General features: G+C 41.3%; 1 protein-coding gene across 3 annotated transcripts in view; it reads right to left on the reverse strand.

The window, feature by feature from the left end:
• The window catches only part of CDK6 (cyclin dependent kinase 6), a 238152-nt gene that overhangs the window by 53324 nt on the left and 164620 nt on the right, over positions 1–20208 (reverse strand). For all 3 annotated transcript variants that reach the window (XR_004627502.1, XM_002918235.4, XM_034667706.1), the window contains exon 4: positions 19709–19818. Coding sequence is in view for 2 of the 3 variants with exons in the window: in XM_002918235.4 (XP_002918281.1) it covers positions 19709–19818 (110 nt within the window). In the remaining variant the exon portion in view is untranslated. The remainder of the gene's footprint in view (positions 1–19708; positions 19819–20208) is intronic.

A 20208-nucleotide genomic window follows, 5' to 3' on the forward strand; every position in this document is an offset into this window, starting at 1 on the left:
TTCTGGACCAAGCCTGGCATGTCGGACAGTGACCCTTTATTTGGATCCTAGGGAGGCCCTGGGGATCTTGGGAGTGAGGCAGGGGCATCTAGGCAGCTAGAGTACTCTGGGTAGTGGCTTTTGTACCAATGAGTAAGGAAGTATGCCAATATTTTAGCAATGGCTATGGGATGCAGTAATATTAGCAACCCTGAGATATCCAACAATGTGAACACCATGGGAGCTATAAATTATAATTTATAACTCTTCATAAGTTATATTGATACACATATTATTTTATTAAGCAATTCCACTAGTGTTGAACATTTTTATCGATTCCACTTTTTGTATTAATGTAGATAATCTTTAAATAGAAAAAGTCAGTCTTTAGGAAAAAGGGGAAGATGCCAGAAATGATATCGAAGGAACAAATCCCCTGAAAATTTAACCCAGTCTGCCTTTTGTGTCACTTCTGCCATTTTCTTAAGTGTCAGTTCGGCTCTCTATGCCTCCTCGAGGGACTATTATTGGGCTACTCCATTTTATGTCTTTATAATTGTTTCTTATCCCACTCAACTCCCTTTCTATTTCATTTTTAGTTTTTCACTTTGACCTACTCTTCTCTTGTTTTTAAAGGTCTTTAGAGACCATTTCTTTCTAGTTATAGACGGGCTAAAATGAAACATAATTTTAGTCATATTTAATTAGACTTTTAAATCTGATGGTACACTCTGCCTGAAGCTTTTTCAGGGGAATTTCTGAAGTCCAATTATAGGGCTAGTCTCATAATAAGGACTATTAATTCATAATGAAATTATTTGCTTTTAAGCTTCATCCAGATCCTGTTGTGAAAAATATACTAACCCAACCACATTCCTATAGGGTCATTAGTATGGCCAGTACAAACAGGTGAGGTCTGCTGAAGTCACCGTTCTCCTCCGAAGGTCTGTGAAGAGCTGGGTGTTGGGTCTGTAGACAGCCCCTCAGGGGATGCCACCAGTACTTTTGTACCATGGCCTCCCATTCTTGATGTACTAATTTCGATATCTCTTTCAGTTAGCTCAAGTTTGCCCAAATTGTATTCAACAAACAAACAGGAACTGCATCCTTGCACACATGAACCTTTCTGTTGCCTTCATCTGTTTAAGACAACTCACCTGAGTACAAAGATTGGGGGCACAGACTCCCTACTACCCCAAGCTAAAGATTTGTCTTTATTCTCTTGTGCCTCTTAGTTAAATTAAAGAGAAGTCTGAGGCCAGCCTGATTTCCCTACCTTTTTGTACAGCTTTCAAATAAAGTTGTTTGTTCCTTGTAGGCTTTTCTCTTTCTCCATGAAGTTCAAATGTTTGCCAGATGTGTTCTGCGTCAGTCTTCGTGGCAGATTCCGTGGGTTGCCTCCCCAGTATCCATCTCCCCCTTTCACCTTGTACGAGATCTTGATGTTCTTCAGAACACCATCTATCTGGTCAACAGAATCCACGTCTCTGGTCTCAGTGCGTGGTTCAAGTGTGGGCATATACCAGAAGCAGTCCTAAGGATGGATTTCAGCACCTGTCTTTGGAGACCAGGTACAGAAGAACGTGTTCCTTGTCTGAACGTGCTGGTGTTGCTGGAACCACTGTAACCACTTTGCCATGAGGGAAGACAGTCTTCCAAGATGCCAACACATAGCCAAGGGAATCTAAGAGAAATGGAGCTGTAGCCTCTGGATTAAGCCAACCCTGAAGCTTACTTATCTCTGAAATCACTCATGTGAGCTTTATTCTTTAGTCGATCTGAACTAAATTTTCTGTACTCACAGCCCTGAGCACCCCAACAAAAGAGTCTCTTTTTCAATGATTTCCCCCCCAATTACTATGAGACCTTTTAATCCACGTACTCAAATCTTGTCTCTGTTCAGGAACATGTTTCTATAATTATGTTTCTGTCAAAGCATTTTAAGGCCCTCAATTTCTTAAGCCACGTTTCCATTCTTTATCCTTCCTATTTGTCATTTTCCCACTATTTCAACCCTTTTGTTCTTTTCCTCAGCATTGTGTGAGAACGTCTCAATACTGTCCTTTAAATCAATGATTCCATGTCCTATAGTATTAATTCTAATTTTTACTCCTTCTGACCTGATTTTTTTTTTTTTTTGAGAGTGAGCGTGAGTGGTGGGGGGGTGAGTGGCAGAGGGAGAAGCAGCAGGAGACTCCCAAGCAGACCCCACCCTCAGTGTGGTGCCCGACTCGGGGCTTGATCACATGACCCTGGGATCATGATCAAGCAGAAACCAAGAGTGGGATGCTCAACCGACTGGGCCACCAGGATGCCCCTCCCTCGGACTGGATTCTAATTGTGCCCCTGCACGAACAGAATCTGTTGGCTTCCTTACAACTGCACATAGCATCCACCTCCCTTCCCATCTCAGTTTGCTGCTTCTACATTTCAGAATGTGCAATGCTTGCGGCCTTTGTTTCTGTTTTAGGAGCATGCCTTCTAGTATTCTTCTGAGTCAGTCTACTAATTTTTGGAAATTTTCTTCTGATTTTGCTAATCCCTTTCAGTTTTATATCTTTATCTTGGGCTTCTGGATAACGTTACTTGCCTTGATCAGTAGTATTTTTTCAAAAGCCACAAGAATTTTATTCTTTTAGTTGGTTTCTCATTCTGAGGGGAGTGATCAACCCGGAAAAGTCATAGTCAACAAAATGTAGACATTACTTTGAACTCATTCTGTAAACACCGAAATACTCTCCGAGTAGCTCTTAGATCAATTTTAACAGCTACCATGTTTCATTTAATATTGCTCTCGTGTGTCTACCTCCTGAATATCCCATTCTTCTCAGTTCCACCGCTCCCCTTGTGCACCTGTTTTTCCGGGATAGGTACTCGTATGAAACAGATACAGCACTGATGGCAGAGGGGAGGCAACACACTGTGAGATCTCAACAGGAACAGTGGTTGGGAACAGCTGACCGTTTTTTGAATTGGGAGTCAACTTTGTGTTTCTGAAACAAGGGAAGGAGGGAGGAGGAGAAAGGTCTATCTAACAATTTTTAGGTGCACATAACAACACTGAGTCACCAAATGGGTTTTTAAATCTTGTGTTGGCTAAATGGGAATTTTTCCAAATAATTTTGATAATTATTTCACTGCCAGTTTGAATTCTGGTGTTGGAGGGTTTGTCTTTTTAGTAGAAAACTGAGAGAGGGGCAGTAGGTATCATTTTAAACTAAAAGCTCCTAACATTTTTAATAACTTCTGACTGAGGGCTCACAGACACAATACAAGAAGCTGTCAATATGCAATCTTTAAAAAAAGGTACCAGTTTAGAGGAAAAAAAATGCAAAACGTCCACATAATTCGTTCACTCCCACTTTTAATCAGGACCATATACCACTTAACTGAGTGCCTTTCAAATTAACATTATTGCATGCTGATACCTGCAGAATTCAATATATGACTGACCAGCAAAACACATAGCAATTGGCTTCCAAATTATTTCCAAATATCAAAGTATTAGTATGTCATATGATTATTAAATGGTTGGGCAACATAGCGGCAAACACATTTGGCAGGCTCCTGATGCCTGACTTCTAAGGTTTTGGATCTTCTCCCAGGTTTCGGACTGAGAATGTCCAGCAAACTTGAACTGTGCCAGTGATAGGAGAAGAGCTAGTAGTAGCCAATTCAGCTCATAGTAAAATCTAATTTCCAACGGAAACCTGCCATTCTGAATTGTCCCCTGCAATACTTTAATTAGCAAGTAAATACAGCCCACGTATCGATAGCTGTCTCTGGCCCAACTTTCTTTCGCATATTAAGATTTTGTGAAATGTTTGTAAGAAAGCGAGAGAAGATCCAGAAATAATAAACCAGCTTCCTGCTTCTATAAAAGCACACATGCACATATATGCACACACATGTGTACACATATGTATACACGCACACACACACACACAAACACACACACCCCTAAGCAGCTCTTAGGCCTATCTCTGAATAGATTCTAATCTTTGAAAATTTAATTCAGCCAGCAAAACTGGAACAATAAACCAGAAACTCAGTACTATCATGTATTATCAGAGAAGGTATATATGGGAGGCCATGTTAAATGCCCTGTAGCTCCCATGGTTAAACTGGGGAGAAGGGAGGGGGGAGAGAGTGACAAGGAGAGTGGAAGAAAGAAAGAGAAAGAGAGGCAGAAGAGGAGGAGAGAGTCTGAAGGGAGACAAGAAGAGAAAAGATGAAAGGAGAGAAAGAACAAAAACCAGGAAACTTTTAAAATTTTTATAAGAAAAAATGCTTCCAGTGCTTCTCAGCGAAGCCAAATGCTGGGTCTTATCTATCAAACGACGAGCTCCTCCAGTCACCAGGAGAAGGCCAGATGGGAGGCAGAAGCTCAGTGCGAAACAATGGAGCATGGGTATCAGACAGGCCAGACCACCCCACAGCACCGGGCCACATGGAGTTACCAACAGATTGTGACTACACCCTACCTTTTTAAGACAAGACCAAATGGAATCATTTGTCACATCTTACCATTTGTTGCAATTTGGTGCCTTAATACTGTTCTGTGAGAAACTATTCAGGTATATAATAAAATCTCCTGAATTTTTATTTATCTCAAATACCTTCTTCATTATAGTGTCTATTGTCCTGTCTGGTAATTTTGCAGGAACATTATAAAGCAACAAATGTAATGTTAACATTATGCTTTGGAGGAATTACCAAGGCCAGATGCAACTCAGATCAGAGGTTCAAACTCCAGCTAACGTGATTCTGCACAGGCCTAGGACTTTTTATTTTGCAGGGCTTACCCCCTGTTCATGGGAGTCAGGGGACAACGAAGACCAGTTTGCCACCGACTAAAGATTAGACTGGTAAGAACTGGATCTCACTGTATAAAATAGCTATTTTCTCTGCTGGTATTTAATAATAAAAAGTGGATAACTTCTTGTCTCAAACCAAATATTTTCATCCAAAGCAATGGCTGAAAGATGTGACCAGGAAGACCGGAGACTTTATGACCAAGTTAGAACGCAGACAAAGCAAATCCAATGAGTAGACTCAGAAGGCAAAATCTGAAGCAAGATGCCTGAGGTCTGGAGAAGAAGAGTAAGAAGGAAGGGCAATGTGAAGCAAGGGCCGTATTCCAAGTCCTGCCTGGAAGGACGATCACAGCTCAATACGCATTATTCTCCAAGCCTAGCACTCTGGAGCCTGCAGAATGACCTTCTGTTGTCTGTGCAATGGAAAAAAAAACCGAGTCTGAAAAACTGCTTGGGACTTTCATCTTAAGATAATTTTTTTTTTTTAACTGACAAAAGGAGGTTGATTCCTTCCCTATCACTACACAACCGATAAAAAGGAAACCCACAGTGAATTTTACAGTTGAAGGAGGTCTCTTATGCCTCAAACCAAGCTTAACAACAGCTATTATAAAATTACCATATTCACTTATATTTCCCTCTTGATATTATTTTTAAATACGGATGGAGGAGATAGCCAGGGCTTACATGAGTCCTTGTCTTGTTTTACTTTTTTTTTTTTTTTAAAGATTTTATTGACTTATTTGAGGGAGAGAGAGAGTGAGCACACACAAACGGGTGGTGGGAAGAGGCAGAGGGAGAGGGAGAAGCAGACTCCCCACCACTGAGCAGGGAGCCCAACACGGGGCTCAATCCCAGGACCCTGAGATCATGACCTGAGCTGAAGGCAGACGCTTAGCCGACTGAGCCACCCAGGCACCCCGTCTTGTTTTACTCTTGACAAAGCTTCTTAATCTTTGAGAACCTCAATCCTATCTTCTACCTTAAACTTGAAACAGAGTTTAATGGAAGCTTTTTGGAGGGCAATTTGGTTTAGCTGGCAGAATTTTAAATATGCATGTTATCTGACCCTGTAATTTCGCTTCTGGAATTCACCATACAGAAATACTTGGACAAATGTTCCACAAAATAAGCACAAGGATTTTACTGCAGAATTGTCTGCAATAAGACCAAAACCAAATAACCCCTAAATGTCCATCATTGGGAAATTAAATTATGAAATAAATGAACTGACCATTATCAGCAGTTTAAAAATGAATTAGAGCTCTATGGAGTGATACAGTACATTATAACAAAATAAAGCGAATAAGGCCATGTACAGAGAAGTATGGTATATAGTGTAAGCCCATCGCCGTGAGATAAATTTACAGAAGTGCGTGCACGAGTATGTATATATGTATTTATAAACATACACACACACACTTTTGAATTTGCAATAATGGAGATCTGGAAGTATACCCAGGGGGTTATCTTTGGGAAGCGGATTTTGGATGAGCGTGCAGAAAAGATAATATTCACTTCTATACTTCTGTGCCATTTGGCATTTTTTGCAATCAGACTATTCTACCTTATGGTTAAAATTATTTCTTTTCTTTAAAAAAAAAAGCTAATTGGCATCTAAATCTCCTCACTTGTTCCTGACCTCAGCAATTCTTGCTTATGAAAGTGGCATGCGGAGGGATCACAGAACCGTCGAGGCTCCAGGTGTAAGCAATTTTAGAAGAGGACGCGGTGAGGAAGATCTGCCGGTGCTGACAAACCCACGTGCAGGCTGGCGTTTAAATGCCACCAATTCAGGGACAAAGGCCAAGCAGCTGCTTCAACATCAACTCTTAGTTCTCCATACAAGGACCTCAACTTTCATAGCCTCCACCAAACTAGAAAAGATGTAGGAGGGAGAAGAATGAGGAATCTCACTGAGATTCAACGAGCCTAGGCTAGAAGGACACGGATGCACTTTTCCTCCCCTTTCCAATAAACAGCAGCCAATTTTTTCTTTACTTTTCCTTCTATTTGATGGTGTAGACCTGTGCGGTCCAGTCCAGTCCGGGGGGCTACCTAGTGCTGGAAATGTGGCGAGTCTGAACAGACCTGGGCTTAAGGGCAAATACATACGGACTTTGAAGACCGATTATGAAGAATGTAAACTATCTCATTCATTCACATTTAAAAATATTCATTACGTATTGAAATTATACTTTGGGTATATTGTAGTAAATAAAATATAGGATTACACCTAATTTTACCTGTTTCTTTTCACCTTTTTTAAGGTGGCTACTAGAAAATTTTAAATTACACTGTGGCTCCCGTCATATTTCTATTGGACATAGCTGCTTTCGACCTTCATGGATGGAATATCTATATATTTAAATGTTTCACAAAGGGAATAGCAGGGTGGAGAGGAAGGCGTGAATGAATGAACACACACACACACACACACACACACGCACCGACTGTTACAATGCTACCCTCTATGATCTTGACACCTCTCTGATTGTTAGTGTTGCTTCTGACAATTCAGGGTACGTGGTACAGGTCATTCAGCTCTGAGTTCAAGCTCTGCCAGGGACCAGATGTGGGATCCTGGGGCAAGTCACCCGGGGAGATTAAACTGAATAATATGTGTCAAGTGTCCAGGACCATATACAAGGGTATGTAATGAGCTCTGCCGACAAGTGTTAGCTGTGCTAGACATGGGTGAGAGTTCCAGAAATCACCACATCATGCTTCGACGCAGCAGCAAAGAACACCAGAGTTAGAATGAATCTTGGACATTATCCACTGCTACGTTTTAAAACTCTTGTAAATCTCAGAAGCCCGATATATAAAAAAAAAAAAAAATGAAATCAAGCTGCTCTGAATAAAACTGAGTGTAGGAGCAAGAAAGGATGTTAACTCCCGAGCTCTCCACGGGTCTGAACACCGTGGCTGTGGTAGCTTGACCTGGCCTCTCCCTTTTCCAGATAAAGACCCAGAGCTCCGGGTGGGGGACTGGCCTTCGGTCACAGAGCTGGCGAGGCAGGGCTGAAGGAGAGTGAAACCGCTGGTTCCTAAGGAAGAACACTGCGCTGCGTCACATCATCACTGCCGCCCCGGTGGACAACCTGCGTGCCCAGAAAGTGGCCGAGGAAAGCAGCACGAGTCAGGGACAGCCAGAGCGCTGAGGAGCCGCGGGGGGGGGGCGCGGGGAGGGCGGCAGGTCTCTCTCTGAGGAGCGGCCTCTAGGTGTGGCTCTGGGAAATGAAAGGGGGCAGGTGGACACCTAGGTCAAGAGAAGCGTGTGGGTTCTAAGGAGGAAAAACCTAAGGCAAATTGTGGGGTCAAAAGGTAGGTGATTTTCACTAACATACAGTTACATCTCGGAGAGGAATATGTGCTGAGGCGAAGAGAAGTGGGGCTTCTTTAGAAGGTCTTGAGAGCCAAGGATCCTACGCCAGTTTTGATACGTTTTTGCAAAGAGGTGACAATGGGAAGATGAGCTTATGCCAAATGCATGAACAGGCAGGAGACAGGAAAGCAGGCTGCCAGTTTACTGCTTCAGGCTGACCGGTAAGGCCCAGACTGAAGGGACGAAGTCGAGATCTGAGGGATTCTGTGGAGACAGGATCCACAGGACTTGGATATATGAGAAGGATGAGGAGGATCCCCAGTGACTTTAGGGACCTAGCTGGGTAACTGTGGGGATGTGCGTTCCATTAATGGGAAAAGAGACAGCGAGAGGAATTGCTGGTTTGGGGGTCTGGTGAAGGAAAGGTGTCTGTGAGATGGTTGGTGGAGAGTCAGTCCATCAGGGACTCTGGAACCCATCTGCATCTGATCTAGACAGAAAGTCTCTGGGAGCATCTAGCTTTGGGAAAGAAAGAAGAAGAGCTGGTAAGTAACAGAGATAAAGGCAGAGGCCCCAGCAATGTGCTCTTCACCAACAGCAAGGGTAGGGAGGGTTTAATGGAATCAGTGGTCACAACATTCAATGCTGAAGACACTGAGCAAGAGGAGAATGGAGAGATGGTCCCTATCAGCTCAGATGGCAGCAGATGGGCTGCCAGGAGGATGGTGCAGTCACATAAGCCTGGGTTCAGAGTCTCTCCCCATCATTCATTAGTTGCGGTACTCTGTACTACTTAACCTTTTCAAACCTCAGTTTTCTCACCCGTAAAATGGGGGACAGTGATATCCCTTGAGGTTACTCTGAGATTTAAATGAAATTATATATTTTAAGGCACTCAATATACCTCATAGCAAGTGCCTAGTAAATATTACTCATTTTTTTTTTTTTTTTTTTTGCTGGAAGGACTTAAGGGGTGGCACATTGTGAAGACAGTGAAAGCTGCATGTAGAGAATGACTCTATTCTTTTTAGAAGTTTGGCCATGAAGGGAAGGAGAACGGCTGAGGGCATAGAAAGGGGGAGTGAGGTCTCTTCTAGGATGGAGTCATGAAAGCTAGTGGACAGGGAGGTTCTGAAGTGGCAAATCAGAAGTGGATGATGGATGGTGGGGGTGTCCAGAGCAGGGAAGCATCAAAAACACAAGTCAAAGTACTTGTCTTGTAAGGGTGGAGAATGCATCCTTCTTTGAGAGGGGAGAGAAGGGGGCACTTGAGGGCTCAGTGTGTTAAGCACCTGACTCTTGATTTTGCCTCAGGTCACGATCTCAGGGTCTTAAGATCAAACCCTATGCTGGGCTCCACGCTCAGTGGGGAGTCTGCTTGAAATTCTCTCTCCCTCCTTCCCCTCCCTCGCTTGTGCTCTCTATCTCTCTCTAAAATAAATAAATCTTTTTAAAAAGGGGAGAGAGAAGGAAGAGAGAGAGTGAAGATAAGGAGAGATTTTTGAGTTGAAAGAAGGGGCACAGAGGAATTCACTTTGGATACCATCACTTGTTTCAATCAAGTGGAGATGTGGTCAAATGATGGGCTGGGAGAATGGGAACAGACTGGGCTTAAGGACTCTGGGGGATATAAGGGTAAGGAACTGTGCAGGGGACCAGGTCTGAGACTAAGGAAGGGGATCCAGAGGAGAGGAGAGGAGCCCAGACAGCAAGTGCTGAAGAGCTTGTGGGCTCTTGTTGCCCTTATTTCTGTCTGTTAAGTGGAGCTTTATTTTTAATGGTGGAACCCTTGGGCGGTGATGATCCCTAAGGTGCGGTGAGTACCCCTGAGGAGTGAGCAGAGGACACAAGTCCATCAGAAGGTTCTGAATGCTTCAGCACAAGCTGGGGGAGGGGGAGACAGTAAGCTGAACGATGCAGCAAAGCCCGTCAGGATCCCTGTCTGCCATTTCCTCCTACGTGCAAAGCTCTTCCATTAGTAACAGTTCTTCTTACCCTGCAGTAGCTTTAAAAAAGCAACTATGCTTACAAAAAAGCTCTGTTTCCAAAAAACCACTGGTTCTCTATGTGACAGGTGATGAAATCAAGACGGGGTAGACAGAAGAGAGAGAGGATGGTAAAGAGGAGCTGAAAGGCTTTGGCAGAATAGTGCCCTCAGCACCAGATGGCCAAGAGTATCCCAGTTCTCTTCTGAGGGGAGTAGAGCATTGACAGAAAAGGGCCTGAAGAAGGAGACTGTGAGGAAAAGTTCAGTGAAGGGGGCAACCTGTGGCTCAGAGCAGAGATTCCAGGGGACAGAGTGGAAAGGATTAACAGAAGTTGGGGGAGCCAGAGAAGGGGGAAGCAGGTTGCTCAGAACAGGGATAAGACCATGGGGAGAAGTCACAGACCTGTAATTGTCAGCAAAAGGGAAGCCGATGACTTGGGCAGTTGGAGGGAAGGACATGATGGCAGAACTGGCAGGAAGGGTACTATAAAGATAAAATCTAGTTTGCAGAGAAGACCACAGAACAGGCAGCCCCAGGGTGCCAGACGGGAGTGGCACTGGGTTGGGATGCTGGAGTCCCGCAGAGCTGCCCTGACAGGGAAAGGCCACACCTGAAGGGGGCTTCTCAGTATACATCATGAAAACGAATGCATTTTCCAAATTTATGTTAAAGTAAGATACATATTAAGAATAAGAGAAATCACGGGATGCCTGGTAGTTCAGTCAAGTTAAGCATCTGGCCTCAGTTGGGCTCATGATCCCAGCGTCCTGGAATCAAGTCCCACGTCGGGCTCCTTGCTCAGCAGGGAGTCTGCTTCTCCCTCTCCCTGCCACGCCCTCTGCTTGTGCTGTCTCTCTCTCTCTCTCTCTGACAAATAAATAAATAAAATCTTTTTAAAAATGAAAAAAGAATAAGAGAAATCAACACTGATTACATTATTCATTCATTCTTAGAACCACCTGGATGCGTTATTCAACCAAGATCAGTTTTTTTCCTAAGTACCATCTTGGGTATTTCCTTACTCAAGAAAATGCTTCTGTAAAGTTCTCCTTACTTGGTTGGTTCTTTAAAGGCCTACGAAAGCATCCAAGAAGAGATAAGAAATCTGAAGGTCCAGCAAAGTGCCCTGGTTTCCATACATGTGTTCTGACCTAACCTGAGGTTGATGGGTTTTCAGTCACAGGCGAGGGCTTGCCTTCTGGTGCCTTGGTTTTCAGGTCAATCTGTTAAGGACCTCATTTTACTGATGTCACCTAAGAGAGCACAGCACTCAAATAAGGGGAAACACCAACATAGTAACCAACGGGAAAATTGGCAAGGCACTCGGTGACATTTTAAAGACATTGGTTCACAGACCACTCAGCCACAAAGGACAGTTTCTCAGCTACTGGGTGTTTAATTCATAGAAATCAATGACGACAAGCCTAGAGAGGCCACCATACATGGGCTAATATAACCATGAAGCCTTGTTTGTTTCCTTCCAACAGTGACCGTATTTATTAAATTCCTCCTGGCGGCATTTTGCATTTCTCAGCTAGGGATCAGTAGAACTGGCAACTCAGAACTTCTAAGAATTACTATCTGCTTACCACAATCTGCATATTCAAAGAACTAGTTTTTAGAATTAAGTTTTTTTTTCAAAGAATTAGCAAGTTTTATTTTTTAAACGTGCATTTTCTTTTATGAGTTTGCTATAACCTGGAAAACCCCATACTTTCAAACCACAGACAAGAGTTTCGAGTGGGATCACAAGATCATCTGGATAGCTAGCAACTGTCAATTTAATTTGCTATGAGGTTAAAAATCAATCTATCCCATTCATCCCTCCATCCCTCCCTCCTATCCCATCTCATGTCATCCTTCAACCTGACTAGTTGTCTACTGACCAAATTCATAGTAATGTTTTTTAGTATTAAAATGTAACTCAATGTGTAGTTCAGTTGGGCTACCCATAGGCAAAGTGCTAAAGGAGGAAGACAAAAAACTTCAGTGCTTATCCATTTTGTAGCAGCCACTGTAAGTCACTGGTGGCAATTATTAAGCCCAGATAATAGAGACAGATACTGTTAAAACTCCCTGGCAACCCTTAATATCAGAGAATCAGTCAACCTTTCTAATATAGGAGAGAATGGAAATCAAAGCTATTAAACATATGTCTTGCTTCTTGACCTTTCTAAAACGTCATTGCTGCTACATTGTAATAATGTAGAAAACATTCCAGATAAAAATATGACCCAGTAGGTAACATAACAGTAAGGGCAGAAACATGACAGGGGGAACAAAATCAAAGGGTACAGAGTCAGGCAGACCTGGGTTCAAGTTTGGCTCTGCCATTTAAGAGCTGTGTGTCCATGGATAAATTATTTACACTCCTTGCAGAAGACTTTGGTTTGTCATCTGGAAACTCTGGATAATAGTCCTCAGAATGTGGGTTTACTGAGATAATGCATGTGAAGGGCCTGACCCTGGGTCTGCCACATGACAGACAATTGTTACCTCCCTTTGTTTCTTATTTTTCTCCCCAGGTTATGGAGAATGGTGAACCTTAATAATCATTCCTCAACGATTTTATATCAACAACTAGGATGTGACCTCTAAGGAAGGTTAATCCCGACTTCTGGCCTTCCACTGAGAAGCCTCTCTCTCTCTCTGCAAACAGTCATCCTATTACTCCTATTCACAGAACCCTATGCTTCTTCATAGCACTCAGCCTGGCTGAGGCTAGTCAACTAATCGTGCATGCAATGCTTCTCTTCCCCACTAGGATTTAATTTCTATCTCTAGAAGAGGGTCTTGCATACTAACTGAAACACCTGTTACAAGGTTTCCAACACGTGGCATATATCACTGGTGATATGTGAGAGAGATGATTTTAGGCATTGAACGTGGACTAAGTTTCTCAATAATTTTAATGGTTGTATATTTATTTGAGTGTGTACTAGACAAATAAATAACTGGCTCATCAAATCTGTGATTTTATATATTTTTGCTTTGGATGAGGCTAAAAAAAGTAAATTGTCTAGAAAATATAAAAAAAGAATCAGCTGGAGTTGAAGAATACAATAACTGAAATGAAAAATACATTAGAGGGAAACAACAGCAGATTAGAGGGTAGAGAAGAACTGATCAGTGATCTGGACAACAAGGCAAGTGGAAATTACCCAATTGGAACAGCAAAAAGAAAAAAAGAATGAAAAAAAATGAAGATAGTTTAAGGGACATCTGGGGCTCCAGCAAATATACTAACATTCATATTACGGGGATCCTAGAAGGAGGACAGAGACAGAAAAGGACAGAAAACCTATTTGAAAAAATAATGGCTAAAAACTTCCCTAATTTGGTGAAGGAAAAGATATCCAAATCCAGGAAACACACAGAGAGTCCCAAATAAGATGAACTCAAAGAGATCCACACCAAGACACATTATATTCAAGCATCAACAATTAAAGAGAGAACCTTAAAAGCAACAAGAGAGAACAACTAGTTTTGAACATGGGAACCCCCATAAGATTATGAGCTGATTTTTCAGCGGAAACTTTACAGGCCAGAGGAGAGTGGCCAGATATATTCGAAGTGCTAAAAGGGAAATATTTACAACCAAGAATACTCTACCCAGCAAGATTATTATTCAGAATAGAAGGATAATAAAGAGTTTTGCAGATAAGCAAAAGCTAAAGGAGTTTATCAATACCAAACTGGCCTTACAAGAAATGTTGAAGAGATTTCTTTAAATAGAAAAGAAAATGGCTTAAGTAGAAGGAAGAAAATTATGATAGAAAAAAAATCTCACTGGTAAAGGTGAATTCACAGTAAAGGTAGTGGATCAACCACCTACGTACTTAGCATGAAGGTTAAAAGGCAAACTTAGTAAAATCATCTAGAGCTACAATAATCAAGGAATACACAAAATAATATGTAAAATAGAATGTCAAAAACATAAAACATGGATGGGAGGGAGTAAAAATGTAGTGCTTTTAGAATGTGCTTGAACTTAGGCAACCATCAGCTTAAAATAGACTCTTATAATATACAGGATCTTATATATGAACCTCGTGGTAAACACAAACCAAACAGCTCTAATAGATATGCCAAACATAAAGAGAAAAAATATAAACATAACACTAAGGAAAGTCACCAAGTCACAAGGGAAGAGAACAAAAGAAGAAAGGAACCAGAACTATAAAAACAACTAGAAAACAATCAACATGTTGGCAATAAGTACATATCTATCAATAATTACTTTAAAAGTAAATGGACTAGATGCTCCAATCAAAAGATACAGAGTGGCTGAATGGATAAAAAACCAAGACCTATCTAACATGCTGCCTGCAAGAGACTCACTTCAGATCTAAAGACATGCACAGACTGAAAATGAAGGGATAGAAAAAGATATTCCATGCAAATGGAAATGAAAAGAAAGCTTAAGTAGCAATATTCATATCATACAAAACAGACTTTAAAACAAAGACTGTGGGGGCACCTGAGTGGCTCAGTTGGTTAAGCGTCTGCCTTCCGCTCAGGTCATGATCTCTGATCCTGGGATCGAGCCCTACATCAGGCTGCTCCCTGTTCCATGGGATGCCTGCTTCTCTCCCACTTCTGCTTCTCCCCCTGCTTGTGCTCTCTCTCTCTCTCAAATAAATAAATAAATAAATAAAATCTTTAAAAAAAAGACTGTAATAAGAGACAAAGAAAAACATTATATAATCATAAAGGGATCAATCCAACAAGAAGATATAACACATGTAAATATCTATGCACCCAACATGGGGCACCTAAACACATAAAGTAAATATTAGCAAACATAAAGGGAGAAACTGACAGTAATACAATAATAGCAGGGGACTTTAACACTCCACTTACACCAATGGATAGATCATTTAGAAAGAAAATCAGTATGGAAACATTGGCCTATATGGCACATGAGACCAGATGAACTTCACAGATATTTACAGAACATAACATCCCAAAGCAACAGAATACACATTCTTTTCAAGTGCATATGGAACATTCTCCAAGATAGACCACACATTAAGCCATGTAACAAGTCTTAATAAATTTAAGGATTGAAAGCATATAAAACATCTTTTCAAACCACAATGGTATGAAACTAAAAACCACAACAAGAAGAAAACTGGAAGAAACATAAACACATGGTGGCTAAACAACAAGTTACTAAACAACCCGTGGGTCAATGAAAAAAGTCAAAGAGGAAATCAAAATATACCTTGAGACAAATGAAAAGGTAAACACAATAGTCCAAAATCTAAGAGACACAGCCAAAGCAGTTCTACAACAGAATTTTACAGTGATACAGGTCTACCTCAAGAAACAAGCTTTACCCTTACACCTAAAGGAATAGAAAAAGAACAAACAAAACCTAAAGTTAGTAGAAGAAAGGTAATAATAAAGATGAGAGCAGAAATAAACGAAAAGCAGGCCAATCTCGGAGATACTGTGGGTTTGGTTCCAGACCACTATAATAAAGTGAGTATCAGTGAAGTGAATCAAGTGAATTTTTTGGTCTCCTCGGGCATATAAAAGTCATGTTTTTACATATGCTGTTGTCTACTAAGTGTGAAATAGCATTATGTTTAAAAAAACCCATGTATATACCTTAATTAAAAATACTTCATTGATAAAAAATGCTAACCATCATCTGAGTTTTTAGTGAGTCATAATCACTGATCATAGATCACCATAACAAACATGATAATAATGAAAAAGTATGAAATATTGCAAGAATTACCAAAATATAACAGAGACATGAAGTCATAAGCAAATGCTGTTGGAAAAATGTTGCTGACAGGCTTGCTTGAGTCAGGATTGCCACACACCTTAATTTGTTAAAAAAAAAAATGCAGTATGTGCAAAGCACAATAAAATGAGGTATGCCTGTAGTTAATAATACCTAACAACTTTGAATGGTTGACAAATAGTAGCTAAATTTAACACGGTGATTGATTTGTAAAACACATGAATGTTCAATCACTAGGTTGTATACCTGAAACTAAATAATATTGTATGTCAATTACACTTCAATTAAAAAAATGTAAATTGTTTAGGGAAAAAAATTATGTAAGTATAGTTGTTTCAAGAATATGGCAAAAATTATGAAGGTGTTAAAAAAGATGACAGCATTTGGGAAACACTGCCATAGTAACAAGTAGGAACCCAGAGTGGACACACGCCAAGATTCTCCGATTTAGGGTTAGCCTAAGGTAATAAGGGAGTCTGCTTTCAGAATCTATGGCTTGTAAATTCTCCACTGGACACTGCAATAGGTGTGTCAACACTGACTCAGGAGTCAAGCTAGAATCAGGTCAAGCTGGGGGCTGGACCCCAGAACTCATCTGGCATGAGTAAGAAGCATGCACATTCTGATATCTTGGTGTTATCATAGGAAATACCAAACACGAACAGAGCAGGGACAAGGGTCAGATCCCACGGCTATATTCAAGGTCAAAGCCAAACCAGCAGGAACTACCTAGGAGATAGGGCACCCAGCCCAGGAATGATGTGTGGTAGGCCTGGATTCATTCTCCTTCATCCATAAGGGCACACGGGCCTAGATTCTGATGTTGTTTCCTCTTTCAGGCAATTAATTCTCAATTTACTACCTCTACGCAAGGCTCCGAGGGAGGGTAACTTTCTTTTGTGCACATCTAAAGAGCCAATGGGTCTCTACCCACCATCTCACTTTCTCAGCAAACTGAAGCCAGCTGTGCCTGCCATCATGAAAGGAGCCTTTTTCCGAGCCTCCGACATTGAGTCCCCCCTTCTCGTGCTGGGGTGAAGAGGAGGATATACCTGTCATCTTAGATTAGAACAGAGAATGAATTTTCCCAAAGGAAAAACATTATAAATAGAAAATAGGTTTTGATGAATTAGCACAAATAACGTTTCATATATATTGCAGGTTATATAGAATTCTGCAAGCTAGACTGGGCCACTTTGGTGGAAAAATGTTTTAATGCTATAAAATGAAAATTCAGGTTGCAATTATTCCGTAAGTAGTGACTAGCTATACCTAGAAATACAGCAAATTCCTTACTAGTGAATGCTTAACACTACATATCTTAAATTTTATCTTTCTTTTAACATCTTTCAGGAAAATATTGGTTTTATCATCAAGAAGCGCTGGTATTCAAGTTTTATTTATCTATTTATTTATAAAATTTTTTATTATGTTATGTTAGTTTCCATACAGTACATCCTTAGTTTTTGATGTAATGTTCCATGATTCATTATTTGAGTACAACACCCAGTGCTCCATGCAATATGTGCCCTCCTTAATACCCATCACTGGCCTATGTCTTAGACTACTGAAAAATAACTGCCACTCTCCTCCCATTACAAAAGAAGGACTCAATCTTCGTATTTGAGGACAATTCTAGATATATAAATGTAATTCTAATATACATTTCTCTAATCGGCTCTCAGCCGAATGAACTATTTATGGGATGAACTAGAATGACAGTCCTGACTTCTACCCTGCTTATTCCCTGTTCTGACCATAATCTTTTATTTTTTTTTAAAGATTTTATTTATTTATTTATTTGAGAGAGAGAGAGTGTGCACTCCCTTCAGCAGGCAGGTGGGGGGAGCAGGGGGAGAGGGATAAGCAGACTCCCAGCTGAGCAGGGAGCCAGCTGTGTGGGGCTTGATCTCAAGACCCTGAGATCACGACCTGAGTCCAAATCAAGAGTCGGACGCTTAACCCACCGAGCCACCCAGGCACCCCTGACATCCTTTAACCGTTTTCTACACTTGTCTGATGAAAAGAATTACATGAGGTCCTTTAAAAAACAAGAATGCCTGGCCCCAGCCCAGTAATGAATCAGAATCTCTAAGGGAGAGGTCTGGGAGTTGCACATTTAAAGACTGCTCATCCCTGGTGATCCTATCATCCAACCCGGTGGTTCTTACCCTGGAGGGTGAATTAGGATCACCTTGAGGGCTTGTCCCAACACAGGTTGCTGAGCCCTAGCCCAAGAACTCCGATCCAGTGGGCTGGGGGAGGTACGAATTTCCATTCCTACCAAGGTCCTTAGAGATGCTGATATGTTGGTCCAAGTACACTTCCACACAACTAAATTAGCCTGTTTGGCAAACACTGAAGCTGAATTCAACATTACTTTTTCCCTCCCTCCTTGGTAGGAAAACAACACTGGACTAAAACGCACAAGACTTCATTTGGAGCAATACCCCTGCTACTTTTTAGCTGCTTGATGTTAGACAAATTTATCATTGCATCTCAGTTATCTCCCATGGGGAGGCATAAAGAGTAACAGAACGGAAGAGGTTTGGTCCTGTACTTGGCACATAGTAGGCCAGCACTGAACATCTATGTACACAGATTTCTTTGGCATGATCCCCTCCTGTGAGGTACATATAAAAAAATGCTGAGTTCTAAAAATTGGTCCCAAAATTTATGACATGCACCAAGCTTCATTTGGTTAAAACAAAAGAACAAAGAGACAGGCAAGGAATGACCGACCACTTCTTTTCCTGGTGGGCTACCGTGTAGCTAACATTTTGAACGTAACATGTGCAACAGGAATATACTCAGCTTTCCAATTCACATTTCCCATGGAAATAAAAAGAGAAAACTAGGAGTTAACAGATTATGATTAGGTTCTTTGCTTAATTTTGATTTGCTGAATTTAGTACCTGCATAGGGATTATTTTTCGGGCAGATCTTTATTATATTGTTTGGCTATTTCTTATGACCTGAAAAATCAAACAAATGAATCACAGACTCTCAGAGTCAGAGGTCCCTGGAGGTCATCTAGCCCACCACCCACTCTATTAATGCCACAGAAAACACCTCCAATGTGTGGTGTGGTCCAGTGTGTTCTTGGACACCCAGTGAGAATGCACTATTTTCACAAACCCCAATCTTCTCTCCAGATAATGCCTAATATTAGATTTTTCCCACGTCTGAGAAAAAACCTTTATTTCTGTCATTTCAATATCCCTGCCCCTTGTTTTGCTGTCATGCCTGAATGTGTCTAATCTGTCCTCATTCTGACAGCATTTTCAGTATTCTGAAGCAGTGCTGACATCTTCCCTGCCCTGTCCTTGTCACTCTGAACACTTTGTGTATGCAACTATTCTCACCAACAAAACTTCCATACAGGTAATACCCTGGCCCTTCTGCGGACAGGGTCCACCTTGAGGGCACTTCTACGTCCTAACATCACCAATAAAAATAAGCTGTAAGAACAATGGCATGTTTCTTTCCAAACAAGAGCTTCCAAGAGCTGGAAGCTGGAGTCCTACAAAGCTACACTATTCAGGGACTGAGAACTCGTTTCCAGGACAGGCTTAGACGTGGTAGCCCGAAGCAGGTGGATCTGTGTGTGTGTGTGTGTGTGTGTGTATATCCATATATATATCTCCATATATATATATATATATCTCCATACATATATATATCTCCATACATATATATATACACACACACATATATATGTATACATATATCTCATGACCTTATTTGAAACAGAAATGCTATGCTGCCACTTAATTTATCGAAGACCCAAAAAGTCTCTTTCCAAGGAAGACAGAGTGAAACAAAATGCATTTCTTACTTTCTACGAAACATTTCTGCAAATATGCAGCCAACACTCCAGAGGTCCACGGGGGTGGCGTAGCTGGACTGAAGCAAGACTTCTGGAGCTCTGTACCACAGCGTGACGACCTGCAATGGCAAACGGATCTGAGTGTTACTGAGGAAGACGGCTGGTTGCTTCGACTTCTCATCTCAGCTGGTTTAATGCCAGCTCAGAAAGAGTGCCTGGCATCATATGGGGACACTGAGATAGAAACAGTAACTAACTCAGATTCATCGCTGACAGGCCAGGAAATGACATCATCCCCACAACCTGGGTTCCCACCTCAGACTCTGTTTCTTATTAGGATGGTAAAGTAACTGAGCTTCAGAAAGCAAAGCAAAGACTTAAACAAACACGGATCTTAACACTATTATTTTTTTCTTAAGGGGCTTAAAAAAAACAATACATGGAAAACAGGTGTTGGCAAGGGTTCCAGCTCAGTGCCTACGTCAGCATTACTGGGAAATCAGAAGAGG

Source organism: Ailuropoda melanoleuca, chromosome 1 (assembly GCF_002007445.2).
Source record: "Ailuropoda melanoleuca isolate Jingjing chromosome 1, ASM200744v2, whole genome shotgun sequence".
Classification (NCBI taxonomy): Eukaryota; Metazoa; Chordata; class Mammalia; order Carnivora; family Ursidae; genus Ailuropoda; species Ailuropoda melanoleuca.